Source organism: Pangasianodon hypophthalmus, chromosome 3 (assembly GCF_027358585.1).
Source record: "Pangasianodon hypophthalmus isolate fPanHyp1 chromosome 3, fPanHyp1.pri, whole genome shotgun sequence".
In the NCBI taxonomy this organism is placed as follows: Eukaryota; Metazoa; Chordata; class Actinopteri; order Siluriformes; family Pangasiidae; genus Pangasianodon; species Pangasianodon hypophthalmus.
This window is the reverse complement of record NC_069712.1, coordinates 27,836,923-27,855,635: the sequence shown is the minus strand read 5'-3', so window position 1 is coordinate 27,855,635 and position 18,713 is coordinate 27,836,923. Positions and strand designations below refer to the sequence as shown.

The following is an 18,713-nucleotide window of genomic DNA, read 5'->3' as shown; positions in this document are numbered from 1 at the left end:
TAGATAAATACAGGGCAGGCAGACGGCACTCCCGGGCTGGACCTCAATGTGGCTGAGGCCTGGAAGATGGGCTACACTGGAAAAGGAGTGACCATCGCCATCATGGATGATGGTATATGAACTATAAATGCATCCCCCATTTTAATTAGTTAACTTCTATCTACTGTTTTCTATGGCATGCTTTAGAAAGGTCTATTTTGTTTGTATATTAATTTATACCACTGATAATGCATATGTTTTGCTATTTTGACAGGTATTGATTATTTACACCCAGACCTTGCTTCCAATTACGTAAGTATACATAATCCTGTTTTATATACCATAGGGATATAACCGAATAAAAAAACATTATTTCTAACCGTGTACAAATACAGATACCAATTGGAGGAGCACTATTTTTTGTGAACAAAACCAGTTCACATATATCCATGTGAGAAATGTCGTTTGGAAATCCTCTGATTATAAGACATAATATAAAGAAAAATTAACTCACTTACACAAACTGCCACAGCCTTGCTGAGATCAAATAGAATAAATCACAAGTATGATAAAGGAGGAGAGGAGAGGGAAAAAACAAAAACAACAACAAAAACAAAACAAAAAACCCACAAGCACATAATAATGCCAATTTTATACATATACATACTTGCACATGTACATGCATAGATTTTACATTCAGTCATAGCACATAACACAGTTAGTCACAGTTCTAGTAGCTGGTTGATTAGTTAGGTATGCAATAGGTGTATCCCAAACCTCTATAGTGCAAGCATGTGCCTTATTTATCACAGCTAAAAATCTCTCTATAATTGCTATGTATCTGTAGTGATTGAGCCACCCTTGCACTGATGGTGCATTTGGGATAAGCCACGAGTATATTATTGTTTTCTTTGCTGAAGTCCTGCAAAAATAACCTTATTTATCAGATACTCTAGCTTTTGCAATAAAGGTTTTCAAGGCATCTGGTTGAGACTGAAGATATACATTGGGCGTGGGATCCTATGGGACGTAACAGGTTTTTACTTTCATGCGGACATCAGCAGGTGGTCACATACGACGTTCACAAAGAAAGGGGTCCAAAGAAAGACCATGTTCATTAATGTGCGATGCATATACAGCATTCATTCATCCCTAGTAACTGCCTGGTTAGGGTCGTGGTGGTTTAAATTTTGTTTATATTTTTGGAAATACTAAATTTCTAAGAAAATATCATGGGCAGTTAAAAAAGAAAAATGTGTGAGAGGGATAAAAAAAAAATACTATCCTGCCTGCATCTCTAGTCGAGACCAATTATGAACTTGATGTAGCTGAGGTTGAGGAACTGTCAGAACCAGAATTCACACAATGGGTGTTTTTTCCAGTGTTTCCTGGGGCATAGTGGCAGGGGTCATATTTAATAATTAATAAATAAATAAATGGATCAACAAATCAATAAATCCCTCCTGTTTAAGTCACACACTATACAGATGGTGTCATTACATTACATCCCTAGTGTGGTAATTTTATTTTCTCCTGTGGATGGAAGGGTGTCTAATATTTCTGCCAAATCACCTATTCTGGATAACTCTAAATCATACCGACAGTGTTACTGTGTTTTTTTCAGTTTCCCTTTAATGAGCTGCTGGTTTGTTGTAGTGCTGTTTAGTACAGAATTTGATGAAATCATAGATGCTATACAGCATTACCTTTGAGACTAATTAATTCTAGCATGATACTCTTAATCTAGGTAGGTGATTTGTTGTTCAGAAACCTTATATGTTTTAGTGCTAAAAACTAGAATCCAATTTGCAGTAAATGCTCTATATGTTAATATTATCAGGGATTTTATGCTATTCCTGAATGTCTGTGAAACACATCGCAATAATTTTACCCCAAACATTATTTTGAAGTAATTTTAATCATTTCTCTGGAAAGTCTTTCTCTGCTTTTCCAACTAATAACCAGCTTTAATTGAAAACGTCTACTATTCATTAATATTCATAAGCAGACCTCTGATGGTCATAAATATTCATTAGTCGAGATGTGTCCAGTACAAATCTAATGTGATGCAGGAAGAAGAGGAGCAAAATGTGTAACTTCTATAATAGCAAGATGTTTCAGAGCAGTGAATTAATAGAACGGTTTATTAACAATAGCCTACATAATTGTAGGACTCAGGAGCCAGCGAGTGGAACAGCTAATAGCATTCTCAATGAAGGGAAAAGTATTTTGCGTGATGTCTTTTTGAAAGAAATGCTTTGTAACCTGTCTCTGTTTCCAACCTGAGAGTGGAATATGCTGATTCATTTTTTTTAATGTAATAATGAATTTTGCAATGTTATCAATGCTGTCCTGAGAGAAATAAGGTGAATATAAGGATTTGAAGAAGAGCTGAAAGATTCCAGAAAATGAGCTTTACCCATTTTATCTTTGATCAGTAACTGAAGTAATTTATCACTTTCTGTGGCTAATGTTTACCAGCTAGAAAGCTAACCATTGAGTCATATCGTAAGTTGACTAGACTCTTGAGATGCAAACACATCTCAGGATGCAGCTCTTTTATAGTACCACCAACCACCAAAATACAGGCAGAATCTAATAGTCACAACCTTTAAGCTTTAAGAAATACAGTATGTGTAGTAAAGAAAATGTGACTGCAGTAGATGCTGGAAAGATATTTCTTTCCTTGCCGTCGAAGACAAATTTGGCTTCTGTGTACAACCTGGAACTGATGAAGGGTTTTTCTTTTCCGTGGTGAGATGGGATCAGACTGCACCTTAGCAATTAAAAACGCTGCCATTCTCCTGCCACAAATCTCAGTCAGTAGAGATTTCAGAGCTGACTGCCACAGATAGAATAAATATCTCTCCATTCTTTATATGTATTTCTCTTTCTTCAGTGAATGCACACACTCATAGGAAGCAGGCAATTTAACAGGTACATGTGTTGTGTTCAGCTTATGTGAAGTCCTGATTCAGGGTTGGAGTCTTGCGAGTGTAGTGTGTGGGCTGCGAGTCTTACCATGCCTTTGAACACGGAGGAGCCTTAACCCAAAAATAACCTTTGCTTATCTGTGGCGCTGGGTGATGCCAGCGCACGCTCCGCTGGGCCGATGTCTCCTGCCGAGCCAAGCTGAAACAGTCATTTACTGCCTCCTCCCCCTCTCTCCTCCTCCCCTTTCCTCTCCCCTCTCTTCCCTCCCCTCCTTGCTGCTACTGTTTTATTTAGCACCAATTCCACCCAGAGCTCCAGCTCCCCATTCCCTCTGAATTATCAGAACACATGCAGGCATCTTTGCTGCAGCATACACAATATACCAGCTCTACAGTGCCCGAGGACAAGACACACTGCTTTATTTGTCTCTATTTTTAGTGGATTAAGATCATTTGTAGCGTACTAAGAAGATAAATCTTAATAAATTTGCTTGGCTGAAGCGGTATGTAGGTTTTCTGACTGTACATGAGTGCATTTTTAGGTGGCAGCCAAATGGAGGTTTGCCAGAGCCCCTCTCTCTTTCTCTCTCTCTCTCTCTCTCTCTCTCTTTGTTTCGCTGTCTTTCTGCCAGACATAACAGATAACAAGCACAAGCTGCCAGTTTTCAACTCTGTGCAGCTTTATGTATATTTTTTTCCATGAAGTTGCCATGGCAATAACTTGATCTCTTTTACACACAAGGAATATCCCACGCTCATCTTTTTATATGTTAATTGTATAATATGTAATTTATGCATATATACAGTACAGTGCATGTTCTCCCCATGTGTCTTTGTGGGTTTCCTCCAGGTTCTCCAGGTTCCGCCCACCCCCAAAAACATGCCAGTAGGTAGATTGGCTACACTAAAGTGCCAGTAGGTCTGAATGAGTGTGAATGTGAATGTGCATGGTGTATATACAATCTTCCATGTTTCTCCATCTTCTCGAATTTGTACATTTGCATGGTACCTTGCAGATGTATCTGTATATGATCATCGCTGCCAGTTGATTGCACTGTTAATGTCTGAATCTTGTAAAAATCCTGTACCAAATCCTCGATTCATGCAACAGAGTGAAATACAGTTAATGTCATTTCTTTTACTACACCTAAATTCACTGGCAGCTCAATCACAACTAGCATTTTAAATTTCGTTGAAATACTAATTACCTAATGTGAGTGATTAAAAAAATGTTGTCATTTGACAGCTATAAGCGATGTTCCTTTGATTTGCTCGTCTTTCTAGATGTTGCGCAATCATGGAGTAGTGAGCTCATTTAGCTCCAGTTAGAAATTATTGCACCTAGGGGTCAAAAACTGTAACAAGTGCTAATAGAGGCCCATTGGGGCAGGAATCCTGCTGCCCTATGCTCTCTCCATGAACATTTTGTTTATGAATGGGGAGGATCAGTGGACAGGACAGTTGATATTACCTCTTCTGTGTTCATCTTGCATACTGTGACAATAGCGATGGGAATCACACCTGCTGTATTGAACACAGTCACTGGCTCTCGGTTCTTTCTTTGAAAACTAATGTACAGCTTTCGTGTTCATTCAGTTCTTGTCAACTCTCAACTGCCTATTGGGTTAATCTAAAAATTCAGTAGATAGTAGCCTGTAGCATAAGTCAAGCGTGATAGCCCATCGACTTAATTATGTCATCATAAATGTCGTCCTGCCCTACCAAATCCTGTTGTCATGAACCACTTCTTCCTAAATTAGATGGACAGGCAAATGGAAGATAGGAGTTGAAAAGAGGCAAGGAGAAGAGCACATCTTGACAACGTGCACTCAGGCACAGCATGTTGTTGACACTGCGTAGACCTCATAGCTCTTTCTGAACACAGACAAGGAAATCCTGATCATCTCTGGAGCATGTTTTTCTGCATCTTTAGGTAAAGGTAGTTACAGTTTGTTGGCCTGTGATTTGTTCAAAGAAAGTACTACTTGTTTTGTTTTTTTTTTTCAGTAATGACCAGTCTTTTCCCTGATATAAGGGTAATGGTGCAGCTAGTAACCCATTATTTCAGATCTCCGGTAATCAACTTGAGCTCTTTAGACATGCGGTCTGTTATTGTTCCTGCTGGTATTCTATTTCAAGAGAGTTAAAGAGTGTTTGCATGACTTTTAAATGTCAAATAATACATTTAAATCCATTTTTAGTCTGAATTTTATGTTTTAATGCCAAATGGTTTTCAGAAGTTAATATATTTGATGCGTGTGAGATTACTGGTAATATACCATTGTGATCTATATTATGGGCTTAATTACTACTAATAAGGCAAAAAAAGCAACTTATATTTTACCAAGAAACCAGACAGTGCTAACTCCTGAAGACTGCCCCATGTGTGTCCGCTATAAAGAGCAGACAACCAAGACTCCTTCCATAAATATTAAATTAACAACAACAAATTATTATCATTAGCAGCACTTTTTAAAATCAGTTTTTTATCATTAAGCTTAGATAATGTGGAGCGCCTGCCATCCAAGTCCCTGTGAACGAGCTGTTGCTATAGAAACGATAACGTATTAGAACAAATGCATTAATATAAACCTATTATTTATGGTGCAGCCGGAACCACTGTCAGAGCCGTGCTGTTATAGAAAATTAAACCACACCCCTCTGATGTGAGAAATTAGCAGCGCTGTGAAATTAATAACTTTAACACTGTATTGTAGAGCAAGCCATATTTAAAAAATATGAACATGTGGACAGATGGTCTATACAGATTTTTAATGAGCTACGTATAATTGTAACTGACTTCTTTTTAATCCTAGTGGAGAGTTATGCCGCTCCAAATTAGGTCGTCATTAAATATGTAATTGAATAACCTACTGCTGTCTGTCTAGAGGATAATGAATCATGGTAGAAATGTTAGTGGAGATTTCTGTGAAAATCACTGTGTTCTAGTACATCTGTGACATTTGAAATTGTGTTAAAAGATTCTACTCAGCTTGTCTCTATGGTATTGATGTCAGCAATTTCTTCCCACCTTAAACCACTACAGTGATCTGATGCAGCCTGGTAGTGTCAATACCCCTCAGCCTTCAGCCATATACACCAAGATACCTGCTCCAAGCATGTCATTACACTGCACAGAGCACGGAGATGAGAGGCTGCCCTTTGTCTCTCACTGACTCATCTTGGCAAATGCCAGCCAGAATACTTATCCCTGGAGCCATCAATGGTTTCTATGTATGATATTTTCAACTACAGCCTAATGAATTCCAATCTCTCAGTGCTGTCTGGGAAATAGGGGTTTTAGATTATGTGTGTGCAAAGCAGAAAAAATAGTGTTGAGAAAAGTAGCACTAGCAGACCCACTCAGTGTATCATTGTAGGAGCAGAAACCAAGAACCGTGGTGCTTTGACAAATAAATGCATTTACATGGACTGATAGCTTGGCAAAATGATGCACGTGATGGGACAGTCATGTATTCAGACAGTCACACAAGCCATTTAATGTTTTTCTATTCAAAATTCAAAACATTAAAAAAAATTCTCAACCATTCTCTACTGTCAAAGGCGTTGACTCCATTTCACCACTCCTGACGTCTCAGCCTCAATCACATTTTTCATTAAATGGAGGTGGACAGAAGTAATGCAGTGCTGGCCAGAGCAGCATTAAGGAGTCTTTCATTCTCCTCATCTGCCTCATCATTATAACTTGCGTGATGCTTTGATGTCCACCCAACATATCGCAAACAAACGCTACGAAAATGATCTCTCTCTCTCTGTGGTGGGGGTAATGTTCAACCACACTTATGCTACTGATTAAAAGGTTGCTATTGTATATATGTAAATGCAGCCCAAGATATGTTTACTCTGCTATATGTTTCAGCAGGTAGTTTTTTCCATTTGACATTTTATCCCAAGTGCTTCTTTAGAAAATTAAATACGATTCCTCACATAATTTGGGTGTAAGTAGCCCATTTTGGTTTTTAGATGTGCCAAAACTTTACCTCTGGGGAAAGAGTGACTTATAATTAAATTTTTAGCAAATCATTAGCAAGAGACAAATACACTGACTGTTTCTGAGGTAAATGTCATTTGGTTCACTCAGTGAAAGACTAAGCTTACATTTGAGTATCAGGTTATAAATTGCAGGTTCTGAAACGTTTTGTAAACTTTAGTGAAAACTTTTTATTGCCAGTAGAAAAGCCTTTCCCAGACAGTACTGTAATTTTTTTTTAAGATGCTCGTTTGAATCACCTAATTTGATACATAGCAAATTCAAACTGAATTTTTACCCAGTTCTTCTTCTATTTTGGTGGATGCTCATCCACTAATTAGTTCTCCCCTAGTTCATGACAGCTTCCTATCTGTGACAATTAGGAATAACACATTTACGTGGAGACACATAAAGCCACCACATCCTTTTGAACTGCTGCTTGGGGCAGCTGAACACACTAAGGAGAGAGAGTTAACCCTCTTCATATGCATTAGATCACCATGATTGACTATTGTCCTACTGAAGGACAGGGCCATCTTTACCTCCCAGATAACAGCTCCAGTTTTGAACAGTTTTGAACTCACCCTCTCACACCAATAAAATGAATTGCCATTGCCATTTTTAAGGCCATAAAAAGACCGTCATGGCTGTTGAGGATTCTTACAAAGGAGCTCGACAGCTTCTGTAAACCATAATTTCACTGTCCCTATGGTAATAGTAGAATTAGCAAGCAGTTACTCTCTCTTTGACCTTAATTATGGTATAAGTAATCAGTCCAATTGGAAGAAATAAACAAGAAATAAACATGCAGGGGCAGAGAAGATACTATATTACAATATACATGAGCTCTGCCACCACTGAACAAACATCAGAGCTGATGTGTTTATCCAAAGTGACTTACAATTGAGACAGGATACAAATGAGCGGTTGAGGATTAGGGATCTTGCTCAAGGATCCAACAGTGGTACCTTAGCAATGCAGGGATCTGAAGACTTGAAATCTTAGCACGCATTCATTAAGTCCAAGCCATGTGTCTGAGCTTGCAGATCTTTGTAATTCCTGGTTTTGACCCTAGTCTGTTTTCCTGTTTATAATTATGGATTATCACTATGTTGTTGCCTGCTTGTGATCTGAACCCTGCTAGGATTTCCTACAACGATTTATGGATCGCCCACGCTAAGTTTATACACCTGCATCCTGCTTTCACTCACTGCATATCATATCAGTGAGGAGAGAAAATGAGAATTGGAACAATTAATTGTTTATTCCAAGGTTCTGCATAGTATTCCTGTAAAATGTGTATTAGGTGATTCTGATGTACATTACCCAGAGAGGACTTGCCTTTCACTAAGAATTCATTGAATGTTTGAAAAGCATAACAAAGCATAAGTACAAAAAAATGGAATGCTAACAAATGAAATCATAGATTGGATTGCAATAATACTTATAAGAAACATAGAAATCGGCCATCCTTTATGGTCCTTATAAGCAAAGTTGGACCCAGAGGACATTTAGCTTGCATGTGGTCCTCTCCTTGACATTAGCTACTAAGGAAGTCAGGGTGATTGGTTGTGTGCAGCGTGAAGAGACTTCAAGCCATCTGTTTTCCCTTCTGTTTTGCCATGAGAAGTAGTTATAGCTGGCGCCTTCAACACTGAAAGGTGTCTCTGTTTGCTAAATGCCTCAAGGCTAACGGAATAATGCCAGTACTGTCTTATAGCATAGCAGTTCATCAGATAGCAGTTCACTGGATTGATAGATATTTGAAGGCATCTGGCTTTAGCCCAGTGAGTTGGGTAGAAAGGCAATAATAGAGACACACCAATCTTTACTGAGATTGCGATTAATAATTTCTTCATATATCAACAGTTTTTAATGCTAATTAGCATTTGAGTTTTGTTTTTCACCTGTATTTTCTTGTATCTGACTTGCTCAAAAATTGATTTTCTTACTCTTTTCCTTTGACTTTAGTTGTTTATTTCCTATTGTGGCTTTGCTGTGCTCTTTTAACTATTTGCATTTTGGGATTCTTTTTGGGCGAAGCTCAGCAAGATAAGATTAACCTTGTTGTCTTTTCCTATATTGTGTATGTCACCATGGGATTTTATCATACAAACAGACAAATATTTAAAGGCTTGGCTTTCCAATGTACCAATGTTATATGAGTAATAATATAAGTATTTAAAAAAAAAAAAATGAGTTAATCAGAGAAAAATATACCTTGCTTGTTATTGAGAACCTGCTCAGTGATTCACCCTGTTCTACACCCCTTCAGCCTCCTTAAAGGATGACACATGTCTTTTCAGCTTCTGATTGTACAAAAGCCACCCAGAATTAATTGACTAGATCTTTCAAAATTGGCTTGCATAAACTTCTTCACATTTAATTGCTGTTAAAGTCAGTCAGGGTATCAGGTTGGCTGATGACATGTGGGGGGTGGGGGGCAGGGTTATCTCCCCTGCCCTCTTAAATCTGCTGCTGCATAAAGCTCCCTATGGGCAGCAGAAGCTAATTTTAACATGATCTAGGCACATTCGTGAGATATATATGTGTGGATATCTTGGACTGAGGGGCACAGCTTTGGATGTGTGCGTAAACAGATCTGTAAAATGATTGAGTGTTGAAAGTAGGTCTGGTGCCAGCATGTATAGTCCTTCTTTATGCTATGTAGGTCACTTCCCACCCCAGGAGCTGGCATTACAGATCTGATCAGGCTTGTTTTTTTCTTAAAAATGAATGATAATAAATGATAAATTATGTGACAGTACATTTTTCAGTGACATGGGTATTTCTTGGATATTTTATTATGCAACCATTTTTTTCTCAAGTAATTGTTAAAATTTATGTCAAATCACTCTTGCATATGTTAAATAAACATGCAATTGCAATCAATTGTATTTTTTATAGTTTTTAATGTGGCGCTTCTGTTTTGCTGGTACTTGATTAGCCAATCTGTATATTAGGGATGTAACTGAATACGAATATGAACCGAATACATTATTCAGAATTAGCAGATGATTATCTGTTCTAAACAGATACAAATACATATACAAATAGGAGACAAACCATTCTTTTTTTTCTTTTTTTATATTTAAATAAAAAATTCCAGTTTAGGCCACCCCAACATCAGGGTTAAATATGAATACAGCTACAGCTGTTTGTAGCACGAAACAGATACAAATACAGAGGCAGATAGTCACATTGCGCTAAACCCCTAATATATAACATGTTGAATATCGTATTGTGATATTGTGATATATTTTGTCATATCACTTCTAACCTGTATACTCAGTATGAAACGTACTTTCAGTTCTATTTCCATATCCAATGTTTTCTTATTTCAGAATGCAGAGGCCAGCTATGACTTCAGCAGCAATGACCCATACCCATACCCTCGCTACACGGATGATTGGTTTAACAGGTAATCAGCAGTCCATCAGTCAGTTGGCTTTGTGACCCAAGACACAAAGGTGGGTGGGGGAGGAAGGAGGATGAATGTGGTGACCCAAGACTGAGTTTCCTGGCAGTGGTTGGCTGAAGGGCTGCTTGCGCTTTCTTATTGATTTTCCTAACACATAGCCCTATTAAGTCATCTTCTCTCTGGGCTCTCAGCTTGGCTGCATTAATATGGAGCACATGGCCCACGCTGACGCCTTGCAGCACACTAAGCTCGCTGTGTCTCACTTGTCAAGGTCTGTGGAGGTGTGACCACGGAAAACAAGGAACACAGAAGGACTGAACAGCATTAAAATATACCAGCTTATAATATTTGAAAATTCTTTGTATTTCCAAAAGGAGAGCATGTGTATTCCTTATATGGCTCAGATGCAGTAATGCAGTTTGCAGATCATTTGTTAATGGAATGAGTGATTTCTTAATGTGTGTGTGTGTGTGTGTTGTGGTAGATGGCACCCAGAAGGTGCTCAGCAGGGTCAGCGGCAGTGCAGATTAGCACGACTCCCTCTTTATTACTGCTACGCTCAAAATCTCAATGTTAATAAATCCTGGCACATTGTGACACCCAAAAAGAGCTTGAGGCCATCCTTTCTAATAAAGAAGAGCAGAAGCATAACTTCTTTTTTGTCCTCTGTGTGTGTGTGTGTGTGTGTGTGTGTGTGTGAAGCATATGATGGCAGCAGTAATATCATTAGTGTCACAGACTTGCCGGTTAATCAGACAGTTATTTATTAACACAAAAGCTATATTTCTGAGAAGCTCCCTATTTCTTTTTATGCGCTGGCTTTCTTCCAGGCTTCATGTTTCTCCTTTGTGCTGGTTTGAGAACAGCGCACAGTTTCCTTATAATGGCTAAGTCTATTTTTAGAAAGAAGAAGCTGTCCATAAATGACATTTTCTATCCTACTTGTCACAAATAGATTTCCATTTGTAACATGTCAGCAGACAGAGGAGTTCCCATTGGTTTTGGATTATGTAAGACTAATTTGTGAGTCTTATGAATGTGCGGTAAGCAGAAATATTTATGTGCGGAACATCAGGCAGTAATGGGTGCAACAACAGACAGTGATCTTGATTTGGTGACACATTAATTGCCTTGAATATATTTAGGATATAGAACAGAAGTGAATCTCCAATAAAGGCCTGCAGTTAAAATGAGAGTAAGCAACTTCTGGCCTTACTTTGGTTCAGACAATTCTTCTTCAAAAAAAAAAAAACCTCACACTAACTCATAGTTTAGCTTATTTTTTATCACTGGGGATTTTTTTCTTTTGGTTGCTCACACTAAGTTAATATATTGTTTTAGCTGTTAATATATTGTGATTCTTGCTAATAGTTTCCATGAATTCTGAATACCTATGTACATATCCTACTAACTTGTAATATTTTCTGAATGCAAATGTTCAGCCATGGGACCAGATGTGCCGGAGAGGTGTCTGCAGTGGCTAACAACAACATCTGTGGCGTAGGAGTGGCCTACAATTCCAAAGTGGCGGGTATATCTCATACTATTTGTCTATCTAATGTTGCTCCTTATATTCAAAATAGGCTTTTTCAGATTCATAATAGGCAAGTTCAGATCTCATGAGTCCACCAAATATTTATTTTACTAATGGAACCTATTCAACCTATTCTATAGTCAAAACAGCTAGCTCGATTTAACTTCTGAAAACAGCATTTCTGTCCATGACGACCTGCCAACATGCCGACCTTTTTTGTCTGAAGCACACAAATAGAAAGGAAATTCCCTATTGTGTAATCAACACGATTTTGGGACCCAGTACAAAAGGGTGCTGATCATTCTTTCACTTTCATTCTTTCTTATTCTTTCAAGACATATTTTTCTCTTTCATCATATTTTGATGTTCAGTCAGATTTGAAAATAAAATGCTGAATGATTGTCTTATGAACTGTTAGCATCTGTGGACACACAGGTGGCTACAGGCACTACACTTAAGTGTAGTTATTCACAATGATTATCTGTAGTGCTTACAATATTCTAGATATTATAAAAGGTCATGGCCATCATTCATGATTATGCTGTTGGCAGTAAGATTTGTGGTGCAATGACTAGAATACACGAGCCACTTAAAAAAACATGCACTCAAAAGGAAAAGAAAGAAAATGGCTCACAACTGTATGAAAGAATGTGAATAGGTATGAAAACTAAACCAGACTAAGACAGATGAACATTCAGAACAGTGTTCTGTGAGGAGCAAAAGCAATTATCGCATATAACTCCTCTATTAATTCTCATAAGGACCAACTCTAAAGAACATGCCTCTAGAGCAGTACAGGACTAGACATGTACATCGTTTCCCAAAGCTCCCTGTCACAGACTCACAGTTTTAGCAGGACCACTGCACATAAAGGTGGAGATACAGATGAAAGATATAAATTACAGGATTCATGGATGTATTTAAGCTGGAAACTGATTTTACTTATATAAAGGAAAAGCCTATTAAAGCAAGCTGAGTTGAATAGTAACTGTCATGTGCAAATTAAAATGGAGATAAGAAACATGGCCTGGCTCTTCCCCCGGTCTAGGCATCCGAATGTTGGACCAGCCATTCATGACGGACATCATTGAAGCCTCCTCCATCAGTCACATGCCGCAGGTTATTGACATCTACAGCGCTAGCTGGGGTCCCACTGATGATGGCAAGACGGTGGATGGACCTCGTGAGCTAACCCTTCAGGCCATGGCAGATGGCGTTAACAAGGTACTCATGGGAAATACGGTGTTTTATTATAAATATGCAGTGCCATGGTATATGATCACATGTTTGTGAATGTGTTGTGTTGTGTAATGTTTGTTCCAGTGAGATTTGCATGTCTATGCTCTGTGGCAGTTTGAACTTTCAGTAAGGTTGGATTTTTTGTCCAGAGTGTATGCTATTACTGTCAGCTACAGACTGAATACACTAAACATATAGCATGAATATTGTATTTTTTTGTTTCAAACTAGAAACAATAACCGTGACAGGCAAAACTTTGATTAACATATTCGCTTTGATTATCATGAGTGCGTGTTGGACAATGGAAGGGTAATGTTTCCAATAATAATCTAACATTTTTACTTATTATAAAATATTACATAAATCTAATTTATATACATAGAACTGCATTAATGGATGGAAAAAATCTCCTGTGGCCCCATCTCCATGGGGTCACAAACCCCAGGTTGAGAACCTATGGTACAGAGCATTATTTTTTGTTCACCTGCAAATATTCCCATATTTGTTCAATATATCATATCTAGACGGACCTCGAAGGGCGTAAGTGATTCTAAAGTAGATGAAATGCAATATCATGAAATTCAAAGAAGCACTCCTGTAAAGTACTAAGCTGTCCCTCCATATTTCACCAACATGACTAACAATGTCCTCATTTGAGGCCTCATGGTCATGGCCTCAAATTAACTTGTTGAATTAATCACAAAACTATGGTGTGACGCCCTCATGTTCCCAAGCGGTCTGGAATGATTATTGCTACCCTCATATTCCTCCCTCCAGACCAGGGTTGAACAAACAACCCTAATCAATTCATATCCCACTCAATCACTACGTGGTAATGGTGGCCTTTTTTTGTGCACTCTAAAAAGATGTGGGGCGAAATTCTCTTGGGGAGTTACATACCACTTGTTACACTGGCAAAATCCAATCACTTACTCTCAGAACATATCACTTTGTTTTTGTTTCTCTAGTCCACTGCTTTGACCTGTTCAAATTGCCACAGCTAATGGAATAAAATGGTGTCGAGAGAACTGTTGCAGCTCTGGTTCTATCAAAGTGCTCTGCTTAACATCGTTTAGGATAATCTCAGGATATTTCACCTCACATTTTGCAACTGAAATAAAAATGACAAAATTTCAAATGCTTGGAATCTAACCCCTTCCTTCTCTTAACGAGTGAAGAGGTTTCCAGTCATGGGCATTGTTGATTGCTCAAGGGTCAGTAGATTATACTTAGCTTAAACAAAAAAGCCTCATCAATTATTTGTTGAGTTGTACGGCACTGTTATGACAGATTTTGTCATTTACTGTAGAATTTTGTCATTGTCATGGCACAATGTTCAGTAAGACCAATATGGCCAATATGTATGGCTTTTTTTTTTTTAAATAAGTAATCGTATAGCATAGAAATGGTCTTCTGAAAGGATATGCATGAAAATACATGAAGCTCCTCTCTCTGAAAGTGTCCCTTAGAAAGATTGTGGTCCTCCCACACCTCGAAGATTCCCTCTTATCAGCTCCCTGTGTGAATAGAGCTTGTTACAAAAGCAGCAGCGTTTAAAGTGCAATCATTTCTTTTAGCTAATTGCAGCCAAGCTGAGCTGATGGGTCTCCATTCAGAGACAGGGAACAGAGCGAGAGAGAATACATGAAAATAGGGGGGTGGGGTGGGGGGAGGAGGAATAAATAAATTCAGAGAGAGGATGAAAGAAAGATGTGTTTACAAAAACAAAACCATAGGCAATTCATTAAGGATCTTGAGTCTGTCTTATAGTTTTATGAACATTACACTGTAAATCCAAGTAATCCACTTAACCAAGCATAGTTAATTGCTACATATAAAGATGATAATCAGGGAACAAGTGGCAATATGAGAGCTAATGGTATGAAACCGAATAAATGTACATTGTGTTTGACATTGATGAAGCTTGTAAGAATAGTGTTGTTCTTCTAGTGTTTATCTAAAAGCCAAAGCTATGCATTTTACCTCAGAATAGTATGACCTACAAGAATAATACTAGCTATTGCAATGTGTTATTGTTGAACTTATTAAAATCGTTGATCACTTATTTGAATGTTAATTATGTGTGTTGTGTATGTACAGGGCCGAGGGGGGAAAGGCAGTATCTATGTGTGGGCTTCGGGGGATGGTGGTGGCTATGATGACTGCAACTGTGATGGCTATGCCTCCAGCATGTGGACCATCTCCATTAACTCGGCCATTAATGATGGACGCACAGCTTTGTACGACGAGAGCTGCTCCTCCACACTCGCCTCGACATTCAGCAACGGCCGCAAGAGGAACCCTGAGGCAGGAGTGGTGAGTAGGTAGTTGTTGTGTTGGTGTGTGTGTGGGAGTGTGCGTGCACGTATGTTTGTTCATATGTGTGTTTATATGTATTTTTTATGCCTTGTCTTCTCAGTAATTATTCTGCTTTTAAGCAGTGGAAATGCAGTCAGTGACTGACTGTTCTTTGTTATGCCTCAAACTTTATTAGAGCCTTATATGAAATGCAGTGTTTCAGACAATACACTGTAGGTTATCAGATGGTGACTTGATAGACACAAATAGTAACATACTACTCAAAATTCAAATAAATTATTTTGAAACAAAACCAGGCATCAGTGTTGCCAGTTTGGAGAATATGTCTTTTTGGTAGTCACTAAGACTAAAAATGGTTGTGATCCAATGTCAGGTTTAAATATCAACCATGAACTGCTTCACACTAAAATATCCAGTTCATTTTACCACCTGGGTGTCAGGACAGAGAAGAGTCTTGATGCGTGCCTTTCTTGTACCTTGAGGGATGGTTGGTCCAGTAGAGCCATCCGAAAGGCTCAGAAAGGCAGCTATGAGAAGACAATGGAGGGAATGTACCAATGGGTTGGTGTGGAAGAACTAGGGGAAATTGAAAACAAGTTGTTCTGCTGCCTTCTGGATCAGTTGCAGTGGTCACCTGGTACAGAGAGGAAGACCTGCCAGAAGCAAGTTGCAGTAGTCCAATCTTGAGGTGACATGAGATTGAACAAACACCTGACTGAGAAGGATAGTTGGTTGTCAAGAACTACCACAAGATTGCAAGCACTGTCAGATGTTGTGATCTGAAAATTCTCCAAGGAATTCACAAGATCTTGACATGAGGATGCATCTCCAGGGATATACAGCAGCTCAGTCTTGATAGAATTTAGTTTAATCTATAACAAGATCTCGGAGACATGCTGAGACCCATGCAGAGACATGAGTGTCTAAGGGAGGAAAGGAGAGGATGAGCTGACTATCATAGTATAGCAGTGGTATGAAAAACCATGTTAGGATATGACCTCACTAAGAGACTGGGTATCGAGGAAAAGTAGAAGGGGGCTAAGCACTGAGCCATGTGGGACATACATGAAAAGTCTGCATGGAGCAGATGGATTCGCTCCATGTCACCCAATATGACCTTCCCGCAAGAATCAAACCAGCATCACGCTGTGCCTCTAATTACAAGGTTTATGAGGATGGACAGGAGAGTCTTGTGACTGAGTGTGTCTAAGGCTTCTGACAGGTCAAGGAGGATGATGACCAATGGTAGTTTGGCTGATTTAGTGCCACAAAGATTCTCAAGGGCTGTTTTCGTGGAGTGTGTGACTTCGAAGCCAGATTGCTTAGGATCTTGGGTAAGAAAATGCTCATGGGAAACCAAACATCTTCATGTACATAATTATAATCAGAATTGATTGACCTGGTTTTGGTGTTCTACAATGGATTCGCCCCAGCCCCACCAATCCCTAATCAATAGTCCTTAAGCCATGATGGAGCCTGCGACACTTGTTTAAGTCTAGCTGGTTTTCGATGATAGGATGCCAGCAGAACAGAATTCCTTAGACCACTGGATCCTTGAAGACCATCTACTGTCCATGCAAATCCTACCAAGACTGGAGGCTGTTATGGAGCTTTTCAGTGGGAGAGGTTTGGCAGCACTGCCAGATATAACTCATTAGATGTTAAAATTTGGGTAGTTCTAAAATGATTTTCTCTCTCATAGAGGAAACTATTAAGCATGAGGCAGAGTGTGTTTGTTTATGCCAGCATGTGCACTGAAACACAGTACTTTAATGTTTTGTGAAAATTAAATGAAGCAAATTTTCACTTAATGGCTGCCCATGCAGATAAGCACAACCAGTTGTGACAGTACCTTAGTCTTTAGTAAATATACAAAAAAAGTTTCAGTGCAAACCTTATCTGACAATGTTTAAAAAATAAAAGCAGTCACACTATTTCTGTGGCTGAATCTTAAATGGATTTCTACACTGTTGATGAGGGCACTAGGTGGGGCATACATCTCCATTATGCTATATCCTATGTAGGATGCAAACAAATAGGCAGCTATTTAGGTGGATTTTTACTTGGATCACTGGGAAGCAAAGTAAGATCAGTATAAAATAGTGATGAGAAAATGTTACTGTTGTTAAATAAACATGAATGAAAAACATTAAATTGCTCCTTAAACTGCTTAAATGGATTGCATTGCCGACTTCTTAAATCCACCACAAAAAGGACTTTTGAAAAGAGTGAGAAACTTTGGAAGACACTACATTACTGAACATTTCTGTGCCAGGAGAGACAATTCCAGCAAGAGACATTTATTAGGACAATTCTGTGATTCACTATTTTCCACGTGTATAACCCATGTATGCTAACATGAATGGTAACCAAGTTAAGCACAGAAAGTACAGCACAGTTTGCTGGGTTTTGGAGAATAACAACAGCACTGATGCTGCACCATCCAGGGGAGAAGTCCACTGCATAGAGATAAAAGAAACAAAGATCAATGATTACGTCAAAGATCAAGATATTGATTGGGAAGCACTGGCTGACTGTTAGGTATCAGTTATCTGAGCTCTTCATAGAATGGCAGTACACAGAATGCAAGTAGGCCAATTGCAACATGTCTGGAGTAAATATATATGAAACCTAGTAGCAGTGGAAGCTTTCTAAAGCACAGAAGGATAGAAATAATAGAGAGCTAATTGCCTTGTCCTTTCTGTGCGTGAACACTTACCTGTGAAATGGAAGCTGCAGGGGGATGCATTCAGCATGGAACCTGATGTACTCGCCCTCACTCAATTTAAAAGATATCGGTTGAGATGGAGTACTTTTTGCATGATAGAGAGGATATTGTCCAGTGGGCAAGGCATCAGAGACTGAGATGAGCTCACATGTTGTCTCAGACTGGAAAAGAGATTTTGTAGCTTCTTCAGTACTTTGATGTAGGTTCGGTTTAGATTTAAGCCAATGCATGCCCTTGGAGTTGATCATTTTATATTTTAAAATCTAAAAATAGTACCTGTTTTATATTTTCCTCGGATACATTATCTCACAAATTCCCACCTCTCACTTTCATGTTTTGTTTTGAGTGCGCTTTTTGTATACATTACCATGTGCATGTGTTTTGGTCTGTTACCTAATGTGTGCACCTGTTCTATGTTCAGCCCTTGATTATTTTGTGTATTTATACCATTCTGTTTCTTTGTCTATTTGCGAAGTCTTGTTCGTCAATGTGCGTTTCTGCGCCTTAGTTTCCTGCGTTCCTTATTTACTTGTTTGTGTATAAAATGTACTAGCATAGTAATATAGCAC

General features: G+C 38.6%; 1 protein-coding gene across 1 annotated transcript in view; it reads left to right on the top strand.

Annotated features, from left to right (window-relative positions):
• pcsk2 (proprotein convertase subtilisin/kexin type 2) overlaps positions 1-18,713 on the top strand; it is a 36,524-nt gene that overhangs the window by 9,636 nt on the left and 8,175 nt on the right. The window contains exons 4-9 of the mRNA XM_026939479.3: positions 4-112; positions 254-291; positions 10,248-10,324; positions 11,767-11,855; positions 12,907-13,082; positions 15,198-15,413. Coding sequence (XP_026795280.1) covers positions 4-112; positions 254-291; positions 10,248-10,324; positions 11,767-11,855; positions 12,907-13,082; positions 15,198-15,413 — 705 coding nt within the window. The remainder of the gene's footprint in view (positions 1-3; positions 113-253; positions 292-10,247; positions 10,325-11,766; positions 11,856-12,906; positions 13,083-15,197; positions 15,414-18,713) is intronic.